Below are 23,437 nucleotides of genomic sequence, written 5' to 3'. Positions count from 1 at the left end.
AATTGACAATAATTGTGACACGATAAAGTAGGCAATTTTGACATAAGCGGGAGAAAACGTGAGGCGAGATGTCGCGGAGAGCAGTAGAAAGTGCGTCGTGTAGTGCCAGTCGCTGGCAGTGTCTGGTAATTACTGATCCCAGATGTGGTAGGCGCGCTAACAGTGACTAGCGCTTAGATGGCGCATGGCGCATAGCGCAGGGCTCAAACCAGTTCCGAGAGATTGGAAAGGTAAGGCGGACAGAAAGTGCACCGATCCGAGCTCCCACTGTACCTTCACTACGGTACATGCAATCATATTTAATTTGATTTGTGAATTCGAACCCAAAACCATTCGAATACCGAGTAAAAAAAATACCACACGTTCATCATTGTGTTCCTTATTATCTCTATAAGTGCCGGTCGCTTCTATGGCAATTTCGCCTACGATGCTAAAGGACCTTAGCAAAACCACGAGAAAGAAAGATTTTTATTCTGATAGTAGACAGTTTTGCAAGCAAACGTAGCTCCAAAATAATGGTTTTGGGCTACCTATTCTTTCTTGAGACCAAATTAGCATCTAAATCTCCTTACGAAAATTTGATAATGATAATGAATTTGACAAAAATCATCTTACATAATATACAAAGGGATTGTATGAAAATATGTAACATTTTTACTAACACTGATTTTTTATACAATTATTTTGTAGTATACTATAAAAGTGGGAGTAACTGCTGTAACTGTAGACAAAATCAGCATTTGTCATTGAAATGTTTATATGGGATATTTTATATTGGCAAGAAATGGTTAAGAGAGCGTTGTTACACATTGGTAACAATTAAAGACCTACTTCAAAAATTGATCAAAATCAAAAAAATCAAAATTATTTTCTACAATATTGCGTATTTGGTACTTAAACGAATTGTCATCGTTAAACTTAATATTCATATTAATCTACATATATAGTCGTATCTGGCTTCCATCCACACGCAAAGGGGTGTAGGGCACCGCGCTCTAGATTCTGTGTCTAGAAATGAACTGTATTTGAAAGGATATACAGATCACGTGTGTGATTTCCTATTTATGTTCATGTGTAGTTTACTTCGTAGAGCAGCGGTTAGAGCATTTGACTACCCTGCAAGAAGTTCGATTTTCAGGAGGTCAAACCAAATCGGGTTTCGGTTAAGGGCCGACGAAATGTGTAACTCGGAACATTAAAGCATTGTTTCAATAAATGTCCTCTGAAAAATCTGATCGGCTTATCATGTAGAATATAAAATTGATTAGGGGGTGGAATTCGCCCCTACTGGAGGGGCATCAGTGCTGAACTGTTTGGTCGATAATAATCATATAAAGTACGATAATAACTGCGGGAAAAGCTGCAAACTGCGGAGTCTGGTATTAATCAAATAATATCTAAAGTGACATCATGTAAAACATAAGGAAAGGTGGCCAGCCTTCGGCCCGACACGATACGAACGCCGTGCGGCCAACACCAATTACAAAATAACGGATGAAGCGCCACCGGCGACCCCAGCGTTAGGCTTTAGGTAGTAACTTTAATTTGTTCCGCTTGATTTTTTTTTAAAAAAACATAAATCACTTAAAAATAAATAATTATAGAGCAATGCTTAACTGTCTTGAATTTTGGCTCCGAGGTTTTTGGCAGAGATTTCCACATTTGGCGCTCGCTATTTTCGCAACCCTCCACCCTGAAATTCTTTCCTTTCAGTTCAGTAGGTTACCCCCCCCCTCCCCCAGGGCAGGGGGGCAGGGGGCCTGTGGGAGGGAGTGTGGTGGTGGAGGGATGCACCCCCTACGACGACATTTGCATGTCTCGGGCCAATATTATCGCATGCTTAACACAAATACACGAAGGAGGTCTCTAAAGCGGATCCAAATTCTGATGTTTGAATTATTGTATCCATTTGCTGTCAATTGAAACAGAGGAGGAGCTCAACATACAAGATGAATATATTCAGACACAGCGACCAAGTCACATCTTTGAAAAGATCCGTTTCAGTTTGGTTTTCAACAATGCAACTTTCAAGAACTATGGAAAAAATATTGCTTAATTTGTAATTTTAGCCGCATGTTATTTATCCTACAAGTCTAAATAGAAAGGATTGTACGCGGTAAAGTGTCGTTTCTTGAATTTCAATCGGTGTTCAAAACGATTATACACAAAAACTAAAAACACTAAGGTCTGATGGTACTTTTAGCGTACTTCGGCAAGGTCAATAAGAAGCCGGTCATACGAAACACGCGTTTTTACAATCACTCATTGGGCTATTTTCACTCGAGAAATATCGGATTTAACATTTTCTACATATAATTATTCAAATTATTTTTGTATCCTATAAAAATCCTATCGTATAATTTTCATGCGCAAATTTCGCTTCTCGAAATTCAGCATTTACTAAGTTGGTATGTGCACGGTTTTGGATAGTTTTCATCAAAGGCGCCCTAACACCTTCCCCGCTTCCAATACGAAATACATAAGCGGAATACGCAAACTTCGCAGTAAAACTGATGACGCGATTACAAGGGTCAAAAAAACTAGCGACGTCACATGTGAAGACGCAAGGCCGACTAGAGACAGGCCTGGGCGCACAAGGGTTTTTGAAATGTCACGTGATCAAATCGGTGTTCTAAAATTTGCAGTTCGAGCCAAGCGGAGTGCGTCGGTGCGTCCAGTGTTTACAAATGGCCGCGATTGTTTATGTTGATGTTCGTTGTTGCTTTATTTGTGTGTTGTTTTGATATTGAATTAAAAGCATATAAACTTCAAAGTGAGTGATTAGACAGTGAAGTGTATTTGAAAATTGAATTGGTAAGTAATTTTCGTATTTATAACACAATTTCGATGTTTATACGAGTTTAAATCTCATTTGACGTTTCAAAACGTTTCAATAAATCGTTGCTACTTTTTAGCTTATATAACAATGCATACTTATTTGTATTTCATTTTTAAGTGTTTATGTAACGTGAATATTGACACGTGTTTTATTTATAACAATACTTAATATTTTCAACAAAATCATTATTTCACATTTGAGGTTATATTTCGCTTACGAATCCATGAGCTTACTCACGAGAGATGATGTCGACTCAAATTTCTGTTCGTTTTCGTTATCATATTAAATTATTGTATTAAACATACACTATTCATGTTGAGTTTATCCAAGATAACCAAACGATAACCTCGGATGACCAAACTTAGCATTCTTAAATTCCTACGCTTAATTTCTTTGTTTCATTACAGGTGGTTTACAAAACAAAATGGGGAGATGTTGCAGCGTTTTTGGATGTAAATCCAACTACCGCTCTCAAAAAGAAAATGTATCCACATTTGCTCTTCCAAAAAACGATGCTCTACGGAAAAAAATGGCTTCGTCGGATTCCTACGGATTTTTCTGGAATAAAAAATCCATATGTTTGCATCAAGCATTTCGAAGAATCCATGATTATACGAAGCGACAGATGCACAGTACGCGAGAAAGCTATAGATGTGCCTCGCAAAATTCCCAAGCTTCGTGAGGGAGCAATTCCTACAATATTTCCGAGTGCTCTCAAATATCTATCCACCGCACCCCAATCAACTAGAAGACTCGCTGATGTGGAGACATCCCGGATGGAGATCGCTCTTCAAAACAGCCTCGATGACCTAAGGAAGCTGAATGAAGCAAAATCCATAAACAGTTTAGACGATTTAACTAAGACCAATCAAATTAAACCAGAATGGGTTTTAACGGAGACAGCGTTACAAAGAGTTTTGTGTTTAATTGACTTAAATGATGTGCCTTGTGTTTTGGGCGCTATTAAAGTAGTGAGTGATTTGAAAATACATTTATATTTAGGTAATAAGTTAGTAAGTAAAAGTCGTCATCCAAGAAATGTGAGTATAATCAAAAACGTAGATGATTTAACTGACGTGATAAATTTTATTGAATCCTCTATCCATGACATTACCATCCCCGCCATTGATTTAAATGATGTTCTAATTATGTTGCAATCACACTTCCCAGATAGTGATCAGAGAATTATGTTCATTATAGAACAAATTAAGTATGCCGCTACCCTAAAAAATCTCCGTCGATACAGCGGGAATACTTTGATATTTGCAGCGTCAAATTCCTCTTGCTACAGCATTGGTATGGTTTAGTTTGCAAACAATTTTAGATTATTGTCCTGATGTTTTTATTAGTGGCCAGAATCAACTCTATATTTTAAATAAGATAAGTGTTTCTAAATTAAATTATTATTTCTTGAATCAAGGTGATTTTTTAAATGAATGTATTTGTAATAAGACTTTGCTAATAATATTAGAAAATATTTGCCATAGAACCTGTAAAATCCTTTTAAGTAACTTAGCAAAAATCAAAAATGATGAACTTGCTGCACAAAGTTGTTCGGGATCAAGTAGAAAAGTACTAAAATTTTATTAGTTTTTTCTCATCCATAACCATCAACTATCAAACCTAATGTGTAAACTGTTTGAGTAAATTAATGTAACATGTCTTTAAATTAAATCCTTCACATAACATAAATCACATATTCTCAATTGTCAATTTAACAAAATTGAAGTATTTTGTTAAATTGAGTAGTACAAGATTAAATGCAAATGTTGTAATTGAATCGACTTATGGTCACCAATATTAAGAAATTTACTTACATAATTATAAGCTTCTTTTCATGTCCAATTATTTTTCCATTTGATATCTTATGCTTAAAATATTTGTGTTGAATAGATTTTTTTCAATTACTGTTATATTACATGTTTTTAATGTTAAATGTGTATATGTATATACATATATATATATATATATATATATATATATATATATATATATATATATATATATATATATATATATATATATATATATATATATATATATATATATATATATATATATATATATATATATATATATATATATATATATATATATATATATATATATATATATATATATATATATATATATATATATATATATATATATATATATATATATATATATATATATATATATATATATATATATATATATATATATATATATGTATATATATATATATATATGTATATATATACATATTTATATATATATATATATATATATATATATATATATATATATATATATATATATATATATATATATATATATATATATATATATATATATATATATTTATATAAATATACATATTAGAAATAATTATACTCCTGATGCATGTCTTTTATGGTGAGATTATAGCTTTGTGGTAATTTCTGTCCATTTTAAATTTTAATTTTATATATATACATGTATATGTGTATGTGTATGTGTGTGTATATAAGAAAATAAATAATGCCTTTTTATGTAATATTAATTCGTTTTATTTTTACCTTTCCTTTTTTGTATAAACTTTTTTTTTTTTTTTTTTGGAATCTGAGCCCACCATCCACCCGCAGCAGTTATAGAGTCCTGAGGGACTCTCTGTCAGCTGCACATAGAGGAAAATCTTCAAAATATTTCTGAAGAAATAAATATTGCTCTATTCAATTAATGAGGGGGGAGGAGGATGTACGGACAGAGGCCGACACTTCGTCCCCACCCCTCGGGATCCCCTCATTACCTCTTTTAATTTTAATAAAATAAAAACAATAAGAACACAACAAAAAAAAAAACAAAAAAATAACAATGTTTCCAAGAATAAAAAAAAAAAACAGAATACAATTTAAGACGAACACAAACAATGACTTAAAGACTAAAGTAATAGAGAACTAGTAACTAATATTTAAAAACAAAAAACACTGTTATATACATTAAGAGAAGAAAAAAAAAAACATTAATAAAGAAGGACTTCCTGGGTTAACAAAGGCAGAGGATCCAAATACCACCCCCGTAAGGGGAGGACAAAACACAAAAGAACGTGTGCGTTCCGCTCGGAAGGAAGCACAGTCCTGGCCGTATCAGCATCCCACAGGAACAGCAGCCTGTCCCACCAAATCAATCTCACCTAGGCGTCCGCGCATCTGAGGAGTTCCCAACGAGATACCCAAGTCCGGACAAACCGACGGAAGAGTGCAAAATTCGTACTGTGTAATTCCATCAGACACAGGATGTGTAGCGAGTTTTTGGTTTTTGATCATCATACTGCACAAATGGTCTCTGGTCACGGGGAGTTTAGAGACAAGCTTTATAAGCTTGGACTTTCCTCTGTTTCGGGCTGTGCTTGCGGCGATGAACATCAATCAGCCGAACACATCCTGTGGCATTGTGTGCTATTGGATGACGCCAGAGATGAGATGCTGAATGGTCTGACAGGGGTCATGCGACCAGCGTGGAATGTGGATCTGATGGCCAACAGTACGAATTTTTTGTATAAACTGTTATCATTTAAACATCTGGATTTTCGAAAATTGTAGGTTTAAACCTTTAAAAAATTATCCGAAATTCCACTCGCATATCGCACGCGGACAATAGCACTGACTTCGTAATTCGGCGTTTGCGCGCCCAGGCCTGTCTCTAGTAGGCCTTGTGAAGACGTCAGGTATTGTCGGTCTTTCTCGCGATTAAAATGAAGACTCTTAATTATTTACGTGTCCTTATTGCTTTACAGATTTCCACAAAAATAGAATGATTCAATTTACACGGTATGAAGACAAAGAAAACTCCTAACTGCCGTTTAGTTGACGCGCGACAATACTCGTACATTCTACAGTGGTATTGCGGGTACACGATGACACATTTCGGCAAGTGTGGAGCTATAGAGGAAGCGCGACAGCTTCCTTCGAGGCGATCCTTCGTGACATGCGCTCCATTGTGTGACGATTTGGGATTGTGCGGATATAATTTCGGTTTGCGAGCGGGTACGGAAAAACAAAGCGGTTATTGTTAAAGAGAGCGGGGGGCAGTATCCCGCCCCCGTGGTCGAGTGGGCATGTAGGCCCAATTATGTATTCATGCCCACCGGTGTATAAATATTTGACAAGGGTGGCTCCGCAGTTCCACACTCCGCACTCCGCACTCCGCACTCCGCACTCCGCACGGGGAGGCTCCGTAGTACAAGATGTATCGCGCACTCGGCCACTTGGCACGCCGAGCTGCCGCAACATCCGACCGGGAGGGAACGCTGCCCGACTGGCGGCTTGCTCGCTCCGCCACACTCCACACTTTATGCTCTCCCGCTACGGAGGTCAGGAAACATAAGAACCCGAGACCTACCCTCGACACACCGGCAGTGTCCGAGTAGGGATAAGCAACCCGCTTATTGCTGCTGTTCTCCTTTCTCATATACTACTAATGTCCTTCGCCGTGAATTTCTTCACGTACTTCATCTGCATCCCTTCAAATATATTCCACTAATTTTTCTCTCGCGCAAGCGAAAAACTGATCACCACGCCTTCATATAATTAACCATCGAGTTAATACCGGATTGATACGATGCGGTGCCCTATGCTCCATTTGGGTGCGGAGAGGGGTCAAAGAAAAACACTTCATTCGGCGTTTTACACTTTACTTTTTGTTACGGAGTGCCTACTTTCAGGCGACGACGTGAGAACGGGTTGCCGAGTTTAATAAATAAGTTGACAATAACTGACCATGCGATTTTACGTTAACGAAGTTTGTATAAAACGCGGCAATTTTTTTTCCAAAAGTTTTATGCGATTGCATTTACAAATTTGATACACAACTAAAAACATTGTGGGTTGAAATAAAATATATAAACATGGACCGAAAGAACCTATATCACGCGCACGGGAATCAGTATTTGCCGACCCTCGCGCCAATAGATTATTTATGTAACAGAATGCAAAAATATTTCAGTAAGCTTCACCCGCAGCCAACTTTAAACAAAGGCTACGTTTATATTGTAATAATTTCGGTGAAATAACGCGGCTAAAATAATACGTCAGAATACAACACCAGGATTAGTCGAGGAATGAAATAATCATCGCGGTCTGGGTCGGACATCGATAAAATTCAATTTACATTGAAGAAACCTCGGGAGAAAGTTTGGGATTTCTCGACTATCGGGGAAGATTTGTTCGGGAAGAAAAAAATAAGTGATCGGAAAAACACTAGATCCCTAGGGGAATGCAAAATGCACACACGTTAGTGATCGAAATTCACTTTTTGCGTTTGGAAATGATTTTTTTACTGCTGCTGCGGTTTGCCGTTTGGTCGGTGGCAGAGCTATCTCCGATCGAATATATAAAACCTAGTCTGCGGTAAGACATCACCACGATATTGGGGATGTAACGAAGCCCCTTAGAGACTGGATAAAAATAATGCAAATTATTAATGAAATGTCACTCGTATTATGGTCGTAAAATATTTGTTTTATTGTAAAAAATGGAAATAATAACCTTACATACATAACGTTAAAAGTTATGTTAATTAAAGGGCAATGAAGAATGTAAACAAAAACAATATTTAAAAAATGTTGATTTAACCTAAATAAAACGACGTTTATTGCATTATTGAAATTAAGCAACCGATTCATTGTCACGAGACAGTCGTGACGAAATTTAACACTATGCGTATTATACTAAATATCATTTTAAAATCAACTATACCTAAATATGACATAAATAATAAAGTGTAAAATCACATTATAAGCGATTTCCGAAAACAATAACTGCCGTGGTTTTTCGCAAGAATCACATCATATAGTAAAGAAATATTGAATCATTCAAAAATTCTGAGAAAAATAAAAAGGGGGAAATTAAATGATTTACATATTTTGCCAACTTGTGATGACTTTGCCTACGGAAAAGTGACACGGAAGAACGAGGTTCAGGAAGAACATAAGTCGGAAATAAAATTATTACTAACATTTAGATTACAATTTTACCTATAATTTGAATCGAACTTACCTGTACAGCCGTACATTATTAATTTACTTCCAACATTTTGAAATTTTCCAGCGGACATTTCGTCCCGCTATAAATACATATGTCAAAAAGAGGGACGTTTATTTGCATGTCAATCGGATAAAATTGTAGGAACAAAATTATATGCTTTCGATTTTAATTTAAGAACAAATTGCCGATTAAAAAAATATATATTAAGTAGGAACATCGAGATTTTCGATTCCAAAACTAAATTATAAAAATAAAATCTCAAAATAAAAATTCCATCAAATGACGATTGTCAAAGATTTCGAATTTTTATTTATTTATTCAAACATATTACATACACATATTTATAATATTCCCGATGAGTAATTTCCATTCCTCGTTTTGGGACATGGGTTAAGGTTAACAAGACTGAACAGATAAGAAAGTAACAAATAAGAAAACACAGAGCAAAATGAAAAATACCAGAAAAGCAATAAAAGGTACAGAAAATATGCATATACAAAATATGCATATATAAAAGTTAACAATGGCACAATGACCATTTCCAACGAGTAATTTTGATGTGTAAAGTATCCTAGAAAAAATACTTATTTTAGCCGAAAAATATGTGCGTAAGAATGGATTTTAAAAATATGTATGTTTAAATCGTAGAAAATTATTATTTTGGAATCCGGTGGAAGTATTTGATAATGAACTTTTCAATACAACTGCTCTTATCAGTTGGGATTTCACATTTGAAGAAAAGCAAAAAAATATTTCTATCGAATAGTAATGAATATTAATATAATATATTTTATGTACACAATTACAACGCGAGAGGACATTTTTTTAAATAAAAATTTGTACGGTTTTTATCGATTACTCGCAACGAATAACTTGTGTGCGATACGAGAGCTCTGAAATTGTAATCTTATGTCAAATTTTGATAAATATTACGCAACCGTAATTTTAACGACGTTACTATTATAAATGTTTAATCTGTGACAAGTTTTGTTTTAGATACATCGTTTAACAGCTATCGCGAATAATAAAATCGATGTGAATATTTTCGGCAATCACATGTAAATCTGTATCAGTGTAGTTATGATAGAAGATTAGATATGTTCTTCTGATATTATAAATCCTATAGCAAGGTTGTCACGGTTGTTTTTGAATCGGTATTTAATATTTCGGGGATGTAAAATGAAGTAACGGATGACGTGAAAATGGAAAGCGGGAGGGTCGGGAACTCGAGAGTCCTGCGACAATTCGCAGTGGGTTTAACCGCCATGGCGGCGATTGGAGATGTAATATTTTAACCGATCCCACATTTCCATGTCAAACACTCTTTAGGGTATTAGTCTTCATTTTTTACTCGACTCAAAATTTTGTTTAAAATAAGTTAGGTTAGCAGAAGTCACGACATATCTGCGGTTATAAGCGAAATCGATAATTCGATAATCCGTTTCAAGTGGAGCATAGAGGCGCAGGGTATAAAGGATGCGTATATTTGGAATTTTCGGGAATGGGACGAAAATTGTGCGAATATGAGCACCAGAAAGATGTCGAGTTGTGGCACCCCGCGGCCATGTTTAAGAGCGAACGTCACAGCACATAGAAATCACGATGGCCGACGAAAGGGACTGAGATACTTACTACTGATTTTCAGGCCTCCTAGAGGTGGATTCGGCGGCTGTTTGCTGCCTTCAGCGAACGACGTTGTCCTGGGGCGTCCGCTCATTCTTGTCGTTGTATAATTAAAACCCAAACGTTCACAAAACTCATAGATCTTTCACATTTCTTGTTACCACCCTTGCACTTGCACTAAACTTCCGCACAGTTAAAATTCGTTATTACCGCGGTAAAACGTCGTTAAAATAAGCCTTAGACTAAAAGAACGAACAACACAATACGTAAAAACGTTTCTACGCTTCTAAACACCCATATCTGCCATTTTATCAGCGTTTTACATCATTATTCACAGAACGACAGAGAACCCCACGAACAATTCTTCAGATGCTCAGACATTGGCCCATTCGGCTGTACTCGGCTCTCATTCTGCCAGTCGAGCGGACCCGAAGAGGACGTCACGTGCGCCACGAATCATCTAGTGAGCGAAATTGGAACTGTAATTTGACATAATCGTGGCATATGGCAACTCTTTTGACCGACATATCTACCATAGACATTAATTATCATAAAGTACCTACTCATATTCAAGAAAATTATTCGGGGAAGTATCAATTATGATATGAAATTTTAAAAAAAAATTTCGTGATTCATATTAATCACTTTTAATATCACAATCAACATAGTTATGTTGATTGTGATATTAAAAGTGATTAATATGAATCACGAAATTTTTTTTTTTAATTTTTTTTTTTTTTTATAGTTATAAATATATTATTCACCATTTCTAAAGTTTTTAAAATGTCTAGCTAAATAGGGTGGCCCTGGTTTTAGGTTATACAAAATATTGTATTTGGTCGGTTGCAATATTTTTTTTTACATACCTTATACAGTATTTACTTTCCCAAAAATACTGGATATAATTTTATTTATTTCTTTACTAATAATCATATTGTGGAACTCAAATGATATTCTGTCAATGAATGTAATTATGATATTCAATGTACTACTTTTTTAAGTAAGCATACTTCTAGTTTCCTGTCCCTTTTCAAGCATTGGCGGCTATCATAACCATATGTACTGGTCCCTGTCCCCAAAAGTATGGAACAACTGTTCCACTCCGAGATCGATTCAATTTCTCATGTTCCACAGTCCCTTTTTTTCCTACTCCTGATTTACTTTCTATCCTGCCCTAAATTACGTTTCCATGAACTCCCGGTCTTTGTTTATGCATTGCAGGACAGTCTTGTTGGATATTCTGTCTTCCATGTATTAGGAACATTCTATGGTAAGACCACATTTTAAAGGCCTGGATTTAGTTAACCATAGTGGTGAGCTGTGTCCAAGTCTCGCATCCACGCAGCACCACGAAACAGACACAACACTCGAGGACTGAATCAGTTTCAAATCCCTGACTAGGCAGTGTACATTAATCTTATCAGTTCCTCTGCTAAAACTTGGTAAATAAGTTCCAACATTTAAAAAAAAATTGCCCTGGAATCACACTTGAAACAATAATCAATCCTCACGGCAAACTTCTTGTAATTAATGGCATTATAAAAATTATAATTTTTTTTTGCTACTGCGAAATTTCTCTTAAATGTATTTATTAGTGCATTGTACAAATTCATAGTATGATAGTTAGGTTGCTTGGTTACCTTGCCGGAGGTCCCAGGATTGATTACGAGGGAGATCAAAATAAATAGTTGTCAATTTTCCCTCTAACGTTGGTTGAATGTTACCCTGGACTTGTACCTGCAGGACTTACCTTGCCATCACATAATCAAATATCAAGATAACACTGTTTCGACATGATGCTTCATTGAGTGCGGATCTCCAGGATTTAATTGGACGATATAAAATGGCGTTCCACATAACTCGGCTCAAAGTTCACATTCATCTCGATATAGTCATATTAAATTATAATTACAATTTATTATTATGTACAATTTTTGGACTATAATAAAGAAAACAAAGTGTTTAAACTTAGCCCACATTTATTTATAGAAGACAGACAAAAATAATATTTGAACAGCGCACACACATTTCTAATGACACAGGGAAGGGATTGGGGGAGATACAGACAGCAAGGCACCTAATAACAAGGCTTTTTAATTAATTTTTTTCAAGCAACAAAAAGATAAACTAACATTATACATGGCAACTTAGAAGGGAATATCCATTTATATTGTAAATACTGAATTAATTAATTTACATATATTGTTAGAGCTAATCATCTATATTTATTATTTTTATAGTATTACAAACAAGAATAAGTAAAACTCACTTTACAAAACATCATTACTCCTCATTAATGTCACTTGTAATCTTAATCATCTCTTTGGATTAGGTCCTTATTTTTCATATGTACTATGAAAATGAAACTACTTTTTTTATGGACAGTCCCGACTCATCAAATATGTTTATATTCCTTCTCTTCAATACATATAACCACTATTTTTCCATTCCTTTATTATTTTTACTCTGGGTCAATTTGAATCACAAACCATTAAAGCTCAAATCCTAAAATACAGTAAATAAATGCTCTAAAAATATAATCTCAGACACTTGATAAAGATACAAACATGCATTTGAGTATTTTGAAATGTAAAATTGTGCACTTTTGGGAAAGAATGAAACCAAAAGAAGTTCATTTTAAAATTGAACACGGTATATTGTATATGTTGTTTGATAAAGATGTTGAGACTTTTTATAAGTATGTAATATTTATCAAGTAAATATTAAAATGGATAGATATTACCACAAAGTGACTGATGAATCAATCGCTCAGAAAGTTATTAAAGATATTTGTTTGTTCACTCTCCCCCAAGAATACATGTTAACACAAAACATCATCAAGTGTGTATTTATTGATTATGGTTTTACTTTGTGAAATTGAATAATGTATTATTAGTACAATTCTAAATACGATTTACGATTCTACTGAATCTATTTATTTTTAAGACAACTGTTTCTTTTTTGTACTGTGAAAGCAGACATTGTGCATATGTTCCGAACATGTTACTTTAGGAAAATCCACCCACTATGACATGGACAGTAAATAATAACAAAATGTACTTTTTTTAAGGCTTAACACATTACTACTTTGACACATTCGATTTTCCTGGATAGTCTGTTAATGTCCTCACAAAGTGAAACAGCTATCACAAAAATAAATTCAATAGAATAATAAATGGCGTTTTGATACATAGTATGTTACCAATTCAATAAATAAAAGTTGTCATTTAATTTTTTCTCATGTTAATTTTGAACTAGTATTATAAAATAATTGTCCATTATTTTATTAAAAAGTTTGTGATTCAATTATGCCACATTGAAATTTTAGTCTTTTATCCTCACCCACCACCCACCACCCACCTAGGTAATGCAGTTTTACAGAAAATGATCGGATTTGTCTCAGGACTGCCCATATATCAATCCATTTCACATTATATTAAATATAGGTATTATATATGTATAAACATCTATGTGTAGTATACTCGATTAGTTTTAACAACTAAAGACTGCCACCTGGTCCAAATTTATGAAATATCAGTATGCATTACTGTCTTTGTATCATTTTCACGCCATTTATAAGTTTAAATTGTTGATAAATAGCTTACGTTAATAAACAGTTCTCTATCATTATACTGAATTTCTTAAAATCCAGTTATTAGGGGATTGAAGAATATTACAACGCAGATTTCTTCGCTCACTCGAGTAAATAAGTTATTTATGTAGTTTATTAAATAGATTTGTCTCGTCGTATGTACGCACTAAAGACATTTATTTGTACCAATATAATTTTCATTTTTTGTAGGTAAAGAAGTAAAATGTGTTGCCCGAGGCGTAAACAGGAATGACTTATGTACTAAATACTCTATCCATACGTAACTGCATTATAAAATTACATGTTTATAAAAATATAAGCAAATAAATCCATTCTTTTTTACAGTAGCAACTTCAGTTCAAAATTTCGAGGAAAGAAAAAATAATTTAAAATCAAAACACACTTTATGATTTTACCAATGACGACTCGTTTTATAGAAAGATGGCACAAGTTTCATTAACAGAATCATAAATTGCGTATTGATTCTCTCTATTTATATATAAAGTGGAATTGTACAAGTCGGTGTTGCTTGTCGAGTCCCCGTTTGTGGCGAGCTGATAGGGTCGAGTCGTAAGGAAATGTATGGAATGGTCCAGACACCCGACCTGCTTCGGAGAAAGTGCTTAATAATAGTGGAACGGGGTAAGGAAAAAATAAAACAATAAGTAAATTAAAATAAAAACACATATATTAATTATGATTATTGAATAAAGGCAACAAACTACCAGAAGTTATAACACAAAATAAATATAATTTAAATAAATTCTCGACTGAGCGAAAAGTAGTGACTACAATTATGTTCCGTTTACCTGCGGAAAAGAAAATGTAAAATAAGGAAAACGCTCGTCAAAGCTGTAAACTGGCCGATACATATTTACATATGTAGGAGGATATATAACTGCTTGGTCGGGGGCTAGGGGGCTAGGGGGCTAGGGGGCCGGGGCGGATACTAAATAATCACAAATCACTTCATTATCGTAACATAACATTAATGGTAATCTATTTGCACCTCCATCACTACTCCTTTAATATTAAGTTTATACTTTTTAAACTTAACACACATTGGCGAATCTAATTGTTACGCAAGTCGGTGAATCTAAAAGGAATGCGTAGATCCGCAAATTGATCCCGCCAGAATGATATCGCCGTCTATTACCACTACCAACGGAAATGCTACAGAAGATGCTCACACGTAGTTAATAGTAAGTAAATATCATGGTACAATATGTATTCTTCTTCAAATATAGCGTACAATCCACTTAATTCAATATTAATATATCTCTGTTCTAAATCTAATTACAGTAAATAATATTATACAATGTTCCCAAAGTTTAGTATTTTCTATAGATTCTTCCGTTCCGGACTAAACCAACCCAAATTGTTACAAAAGACAGGGAAATGTATAAAGTCGGATCAGACACCCACTGATATACGCGTCGAGTTGCTAAGGTCGATATGTGCTGTACCGGCGTTCCGCTCCCGAGGACGACAGTCGCAAACGGGAGCCGAGCTTTGTATCATTTCGCAGGTTCCATTGAAAACCAGGCACTTGGCAACTTTCACAGGCACTTTTATCTGAGTTAAGAAAAATATATCCAATGTTATTCTGTACGGACGAGTACAAGATGTGGTGTTTTTCTAATAATTTCTACCAGAGTAATTCATATAAAGTTGATGATACCAAAAGGTCGCTTTTTTTTAAATAACACATTTATAAATCAAACTGTGAGACATGATACTGACGATTTGGAAATGATTTCTGCGCAATTGGAGTGCTGCGCATGCCCACACATATTTACAAAGTAGAAAATAATACAAAAAATAACTATTCATTTACAAATAAAGCTCTTAAAAACATCAACAAGACAGAGGAAAAAATATTTGTGTAGTTTCCCCAGAAACGCTAGTAATTTATATCGAGTCAAAAAGTATATAAACATATATATGCATAACAAATTATTTCATGTTACTCAACAAAACTAACAAGTATTCCGAGTCTATAAAAACATTCCCTTAAAAATTTGTGTGAGTCGGTTCAAACAACATGCTTCGGATATTTATTTCCAAAATCTGACTCCGGAAGTGGGTCAAGATAAAGTAGCGTAAATAGACATACATTCTCCGTCTCTACATCTCTACAGACGCAGACGGCACTCATCACCCAAAACACTTCTAGTTCGGAACATCCTCCGAGGAACAAAATGCATCCTGATACATCGGACACCGCAACAAACGAAATGTCATCAAATACATACACATTTACAAATAATTACATACACAGATATACTAACTAAAGCGATGTGATACATCCTTATTTAAAATTCGCAAATAAACATTTGAAACAGTAAAAAGTTCACGGGAAATATTTCGAAAGCCTCACTTGAGTCACAATTTTATCAAAGCATCGGGAAAATGAATCGAGAAATACTTATGAGAAAAGCTGCATGGGAGGGGAACACTTCAAAGAATATGACAACGTTCTGTCATTTTCCTAAAAACACCTAAAGGGATTTATCGACTCATTTACAAACATGATTTGCGACGCTTTCGAAATAGGATACGGAATAGTCACGATACAACACATGCGTGGAATAGCGACTAGGTGGTGCGATGCACTCTTGGAGGCACCATCTTCGAATGCACTTAATGGTAATAAGTCATAATTCCACACATGAGCTCAAATACAATAGCGTCTCTATATTTTCAAAATACAGCACTGAATAGTCTATGCACAATGCGGGGTTCAGTTGAAGTAGGCCTCGCTTTTGGCGGCGACACAATGTGGAGTAGGCACCATCAAGATGTAGTAGGCCTCGCCTCACTAATGTGCATAACTCAGTCCCACAATACGGAGTTCATTTATCCTAGGTCTCGCCATTGGTAAAGACACAATGCGCAGCGAGCGCAGTTCCACTGTAGTAAGGATTGCCTTCGATAATGACACAATACGCAGGGTTCACAGTCTATTGTTGACCTTGCCTCGGTGACACAATGCGTGACGGGCACAGTTCAGTAGTAGTAAGTCTCGACCTTGGCAGTGACACAATTTGCAATGAGAACAGCTAAGATGTAGTAAACCTCACCCTTGGCAATGACATAATGTATAGCGGCCATAGCTCAGTTGTAGTAGGCTTTCAGTGACACAATATATGACAGACGCAGTTATGAGCTTTGACTCTTTCAGTGAAACAATGAGCACGGCTCAGTTGTTGTAAACCTCACTCTTTTAACGGCTCAATATATAGCCGGCACGGCTCAGTTCGATAGAAATAAGTCTTGCCCATGGGGGTGGCGTAATAAGCACAGTCCGCCTGTAGTAAAACTTGCCTTAAGTAATGACACAAGGTATAGCAGGCACGGCTCAGTTATAGCGAGCCTTGTCCATAGCGGTGACACAATGTGCGGTGGGCACAATTTGGGAGTAATTAGTCTCGACTCGGTGGTGACACATTGAGCACAATTCAGCTGTAATAAACCTTCCCTTTGGCGATGACAGAATGTTTAGGGGGCTCGTTTAGTTGTAGTAATCCTCGCCCTTAGCGGTGACACGAATGTAGAGTTCAGGTGTAGTAAACATTGCCACGGCAATGACGCAATATATAGCGGGCACGGCTCAGTTGTAGTAGGCCTTGCCCTTGGCAGTAACGCTGATGACCTTCTTGAGACGGAAATCATAGACGCGGCGACAGAAGAGCACGAGGTCGATTGCAGTGCCGGGCGGCGGGCGCGGCTCTGCGGGCGCCAGCGCTGCCGGTAGCTCGGCGCTCGGCATGCTCGGCACGATGCTCGGAGTGCACCGCACATTCTCCTCCGTCGCACGGAGCTGCTTGCGGTACCTGCAATATACCATTGGTAAATTATATACGCACATACAAATATACATATTTTTTCAACTATCGGTTCGATCCAAATACACCATTTTATTATAGGCGTACCTGCAATATTCATTGTAAGTGAGCACGTAGCACTTGTCCTCGATGCAGGCCACACTGTTGGCGTCGCGGTGGCGCGAGGCGAATACTTCGTCGGCGCAGTCCTCCGGCTGCCGCCCGCGCTCCGTGTGCTCCGGTCGGTAGTACCACAACAGGGACACCATCATCTCGCCTACAAACAAATTTCATTAGATTATTTCATTTTCTCAATCCTATGTAAATCGCCTCTTCGTAATATTAACTGATGCACTTCTATCAAAACCTCTTATAATATCTCAAATAAAGTAAAAACACTTTTTAACCTTCCCCTCCCGGTGATAAGTATTTACTACAACTCGAATTTTTACATGAGAATATCAACATAAGATATAATATATACGGGCTCACAATTTTTGTATTTCTCCGTAATATAATTATGTATTACATGAAAGTATTATAGTATAAAGTTATTCATTCGCAGCGACGGAAATAAATAATTAGTGAAAAAATCGGAACCAATGCACAAACATTTCCGTGTGTGGGGCGTGTGGCGTGCTTTGTAAGTATACACGCATGTCGCGTGTCGTAACATGTTTACTCCGTCAGTTCAGTAGTGCGCAGATCGTCTTACGCGACGGTCATGTCACTACCTCAGCCATTAGAGCCACTTACGGCGTCTTTTTTTCTCTTTTTCAGGTAATTATCAGAGCTAACATTACAAAATTGTTACATTTCAACTTCAACTATGGTCAATAAAAGCAACATTCAGGAATATTCACATTTTTCCCGTTTTTAAACAATATTTTCATATGGTGTACAAAATACATATCACCGGTGCACGCGGAAGTTTTTAGCACCGTAAGGGAAGGGTTAAGGCCCTTAGAAACATACTTAGCAACATAACTTTAAAAATGGTATATTTTTCTTTGTGTCATTGATACAGTATAGTATTATTGCAAAAATGTTAACCATATTCGGCCAGAGAAGCCACATATACCTGGCATCCAAACTTTACAATGCTGCACCACATAATATAATATTAGAAATAAATAATTATAATCTAAAGAAACAAATTAAGAAGTTGCTTCTCGATATGGGACAAAAGAGTTGCATAAAGTTGCTCACCCCACCGAGATAGAGGCAACAAACAGCGGACAGTTATTGTTGTAATGTTTATTTTGTTCATATAAATTTTAATAATTTTGTTTATATCAATTTACCTTGTTTTGTGTTGTATCGCTTGTATTATCTAGATATATATTTTTTCTTATATTTTTAAAAATAATGTAAATTAATGTCTCGCCACAGGCTATGTTTAGTGAGATGTTCATTAAAAATATATGATATTGTAAAAAAAAATTTTTCAGTATTGTAAAAAAAAGGAATAATAAATAAAATAAATAAATATTGGTTAAATCCTTATTTGCAATTGTTTAAGACTTCTCTTACAATAATCTTTAGGAAATTAACAACAAAAAAATTACGTCAAACATGCCCTAAATAAAAGGGAAGTACTCACTGTCGCTGGGATTCTCCCAGAGCTGCGACACACGCGCCACGAAGGGCGGCTCGGAACGGCGCGCTCCGGCTCGCAGCAGCACCGAGTCGCCGCGCCGCACCGAGTCTCCCGCCCGCGAGTGCCGCATGCCCGACCAGCAGCGTGCCTGGATCCAGCTGTCCTCGTTCTGCAGACAACCACACACAGGACGTTAACGCAGACCATTGGACATGTTTTAGCTGTAGATCTTCGCAAACACAGCGGATACTGACCACACCTTACCATTTTAAACATAAAAAAGTCAATATGTCAATGTGGTAGGTGGTAAGACTTTGAAGTAAAGTTGAATTAAACAGTAAAATATACTCACATTAACATAAACTTTGCTCATCATCGGCTCCCCCTCCCATCTCCACCCGTTGCTCCACCGGGGTCCCGCCGGACCCCTCCTCAGAATGGGCATGTCCCTGAAGCTTTCCACGCACAGTTCTTCGGTAACTTCCGCCCTTTCTGTGGACTTGCCTCTTCTCTTCCCCAACCCTTTGGCGCAGGCCTTTGTCGCCTTTTTGGTCTTCCCGTCCGCTTTGGCATTTTTAATAGTGTCGAGTACATCAGCGTCCGCAATCTTCCCTTTGGCCGGTTCCTTGGATTTCTTATCTCCCAATCTGTTGATGGCGGCGGGGGATTTGGACTTTGTACGACAGCGTTTGTCCGGCGATAGTTTCTGATCGACTTTGGCTGCGGGAACCGGAGAGAACTCCGCTTCGTTGACTTTTTTCACTACGTTATTATTTATATTGAGGACTGTTCTACATTTGGCGGAAGCGGATACAGTCTCTTGACTGTCTACGCTGCTAGTTTTTGGTTTGAGTGTACTAGGGCTACATAGAGCTTTGGAGGGGCTCTTTGTGGATGTCGAGAACAAGACGGCCGGGTTATTCTCGACGGCCTTTACTTCCTCTCCTGGAGCATTCTTAACGACGCTTTCGATGACTCGCTCGATATTGTTCTTCATAATCAAGTCGTCCAAAAGAGTGACACTTTTGGATTTAGGAATGGACGCGAGCATAGTCTTTTTGCAATTCTCACGAGGATTCTCAATTAGGGGAGTATTCTCCGCAGATCTTACGGGTCGCTTGTCTGCGGACTTGAGGAGATTGTTTCCGAACCTCTTCCTCTTGTTTATGGGAGAATCTCTGACGGAAGGGCTCGAGCTTTTCCTTTTATTGCCCATTTTCCTCGCGTGGGATTTATCCGAGTCGATCAAAGAGATTCCTTTGCCGGGAGATTTGCTTTTTTCCGTTTTTATCGTATTCAACTGTCTCTTTCCGTTGTTGAGTTTGAAGACTTTATCATTTTTCTTGATGAGATCCTTGTAGCTTCCGACCTTATTACCTATTTTCTCGAGCCCTCGAGAATCAGCGAGGGCCACTTTCTGTCTTTTCTGCAATTTGACGTGTTCGCCTATTCCGTTAGCGGCTAGACTGTCGTCCATGTCTACTTCCATATCGATATCCAGTTTGGAGCATCTGCGCTTGGTTCCCGCTTTCGGCGGGACATCGGGCTTCTTCCCCGTCTCGGAGCTCCTGTCGGCGTCGTGCGCCTCGAGCGCGCGCGCCTCAGGGGAGGTGGCGGGCGGCTCCGGCTCCGAGTTCTCCTTCTTGGGGTCGGCGGACAGGTCGATGACGATGTTCTCGGCCTCCCCGGAGCGCAGCAGCACGCAGTCCTTGTCGGCGGGCGGCTCGTCCAGCAGGATGACCTCGTCGCCGCTGTCGGCCTCGCTCTTGACGCGCGCGGGCGGCGGCGGGCGGCACACGAGCAGCACGGCGCAGGTGTCTCCGGGCGCGATGGACTTGCGGGCCATGGCCTTGCCGAGGCGCGCGCGGCGCGGCGGGTGCGGCGGGTCGAGGCCGGCCGAGCCGCGCGCGGGCGAGGGGGGCCCGAGCGCCTCGGGGGGCAGCGAGGGGGCGAGCGCCGCTCGACGTTGGAATTCCCCCCCTCCGCTCCCGACGCTAGTCTTGCCGGGGCCGCCACTGGGGGGGGGATTACCAGTAACGGGCCCAGTATGGACGTTTTTTGGACACGATTGCATTGGACAAGGACAACCTCGGTACGCTGGGTCTGAAACATGTTAAAGTATTTTTATACGTAACCGTCACGTCGACTATTCTTTGTGCTAAAATATTTCTTACATATGAATACATACGTAAATAATTACAATATAGAATAAGGGTTTGGAAAATTAATATCGAAGCAAAACATTTTTTAAATATATATTTTAAAATGGATAAGACATCTGTACGTGCGAGATGAAAACATCAAATATTGAGGAAAGTAATATTTGTCTCCTGAAGAATTGTCGATTCTTTAACCTACTGATACATATTTGAATAGTGGATGTATTCCTGATAATAGTAGTAATTACCCAGATAAGAGATGGGTGGTCGCGGTGGCACGTGCGGGTGTTGGTAGCAGGGCGCACAGTACTGCGGGGCGTACGTCTCCCCGGCTGCTGGAGCACCCTACAAATACAAATTCATCTTGTTATAACAATTGGAACGCTTGTCTACTTACAACAGAAGGGGTAATTCAAATCTTTCAATATTTTTTTGGTATTACAAATTTGAGTACTGAAGATTTTGGTGTGACAGATTGGGTTCGTTTTTAAAATACCTACTAGACTTGTTAGGAAATGTATTCATTCATTAACACACTGTTCGCGGGAAACGCTTAAAAGCGTCTTATGCATACTGTCAGTATAGTAATATTTTTCTACAAGAGATGCCAAAAAATACTGTAGAGATTGGAATGGGGTTTGCGGTTACTTGTGATAAGTAGACTGAGAGTCGGGCGGCAGACTGCACGAGTATAATTAGGGTCGGGGTTGATAATAAAACCGCCCTACAACAATGTGTCGTAAAACAAATGTGTGGATAATAAATAAACGACAATGTTTTGAATATTGAAAGCATTAACTTTGTGGATCATATTGATATATTATTTTGAGAAATAAGTAGTTTTTATATATGTAGAATATATTTAAATATATAGTTTCATTAATTAAGTCATAAAAGTAATCAAGTCATAAAATAAACCCTGAAGAGGGCAACAGGTTGTTGTCGAAACTAGTTGGTTGTTAATAAAAATATGAGTGGATCAAAAAAACAAAGTCTTTTTATTTCTCAAAATAATATGAATGAACGACAAGATTTTGTACCACAAACTTAATTTGTCGAACAGTGGATGGATCCTGTTAGTTGGATATGATGTTTGGTATATGACCTGCGATGTGCACAGGATGTTTGCGCAGAGCGAGGGATGGGAGTGGGAGTGGAGGTGTACCTGGTTATCGGGCGGCGGCGGCGGTCTGTAGTTGGGCGGGGGCCGGTAGCAGGAGGGCGGCGGCGGAGCGCCCATGGGGGCCCCGGGCCCCGCGTACCCGGCGCCGTACGGAGGGTGCGCGTACCCGCTGCCATAGTGCATCACCTGCAATCATCCACCATTATTAAATAATTACCTATTTACGAAAACCCCTTCGGACACAGTATAAATTATTCTTCCTTCCTTCATCATCTTCAAACCCTTATTCGCACCCCAATGGTCCATAGGGAACTGCATCATATAAACGTTATCAGAAAGGTTATCAGCCCTCCGCTTCAGGTACCAGTCCAGAGTATTATTGAATAAATATTAAAGTGAAAAAATCACTAATATTTATTTGACCGCCCCCCCAGGAATCGAACCCGAGACCTCCAGAACGACAGCCGAGTGTGCTGACCATTACACTATGGAGGAGGAAATTATTATTTAGTAGCACCATTATTATTTTATTGCGTAGTGCACATTGCAGAATGAAAAGAAACCATTTTCACACCCTTTTAAATGTAAAGTGTCATTTGTTTTAGGATAGTTGTGATGTTGAATTTGAAGATTTAAAAAATAATCTATCTGGTCTATTCTATAATAAAG

The 23,437-nt window shown here is 37.6% G+C and overlaps 2 protein-coding genes and 1 long non-coding RNA gene across 6 annotated transcripts in view; 1 reads left to right on the top strand and 2 right to left on the bottom strand.

The window, feature by feature from the left end:
- Window positions 1-10,863, bottom strand: part of sgg (glycogen synthase kinase 3 beta homolog shaggy) — a 72,258-nt gene extending 61,395 nt beyond the window's left edge. The window contains exon 1 of one of the 3 annotated variants that reach the window (XM_088259367.1): window positions 10,477-10,863. In XM_088259367.1, coding sequence (XP_088115493.1) covers window positions 10,477-10,561 — 85 coding nt within the window. In that variant the 5' untranslated portion in view covers window positions 10,562-10,863. Of the gene's footprint in view, window positions 1-8,856; window positions 8,875-10,476 lie in introns of those variants that run through there. The other 2 variants (XM_088259366.1, XM_088259369.1) reach the window with 2 other exon arrangements.
- LOC148309884 (uncharacterized) lies at window positions 10,805-15,762 on the top strand. The gene is made up of 2 exons (XR_015837469.1): window positions 10,805-10,930; window positions 14,270-15,762. It is a non-coding gene; the product is annotated as an uncharacterized LOC148309884 (long non-coding RNA).
- Window positions 14,731-23,437, bottom strand: part of Hers (Histone gene-specific Epigenetic Repressor in late S phase) — a 244,660-nt gene continuing 235,953 nt past the window's right edge. For both annotated transcript variants that reach the window (XM_088259360.1, XM_088259362.1), the window contains 6 exons: window positions 22,811-22,954; window positions 21,894-21,990; window positions 19,839-21,589; window positions 19,490-19,655; window positions 17,995-18,163; window positions 14,731-17,895 (listed from right to left, as the gene is read on the bottom strand). In XM_088259360.1, the coding sequence (XP_088115486.1) occupies window positions 17,673-17,895; window positions 17,995-18,163; window positions 19,490-19,655; window positions 19,839-21,589; window positions 21,894-21,990; window positions 22,811-22,954 (2,550 nt within the window). In that variant the 3' untranslated portion in view covers window positions 14,731-17,672. The remainder of the gene's footprint in view (window positions 17,896-17,994; window positions 18,164-19,489; window positions 19,656-19,838; window positions 21,590-21,893; window positions 21,991-22,810; window positions 22,955-23,437) is intronic.

Source organism: Brachycentrus maculatus, unplaced genomic scaffold, assembly GCF_059751285.1.
Source record: "Brachycentrus maculatus isolate JH-2025_06_01 unplaced genomic scaffold, ASM5975128v1 h1tg000116l, whole genome shotgun sequence".
In the NCBI taxonomy this organism is placed as follows: domain Eukaryota; kingdom Metazoa; phylum Arthropoda; class Insecta; order Trichoptera; family Brachycentridae; genus Brachycentrus; species Brachycentrus maculatus.
This window is presented reverse-complemented; position numbering and strand designations above follow the sequence as displayed.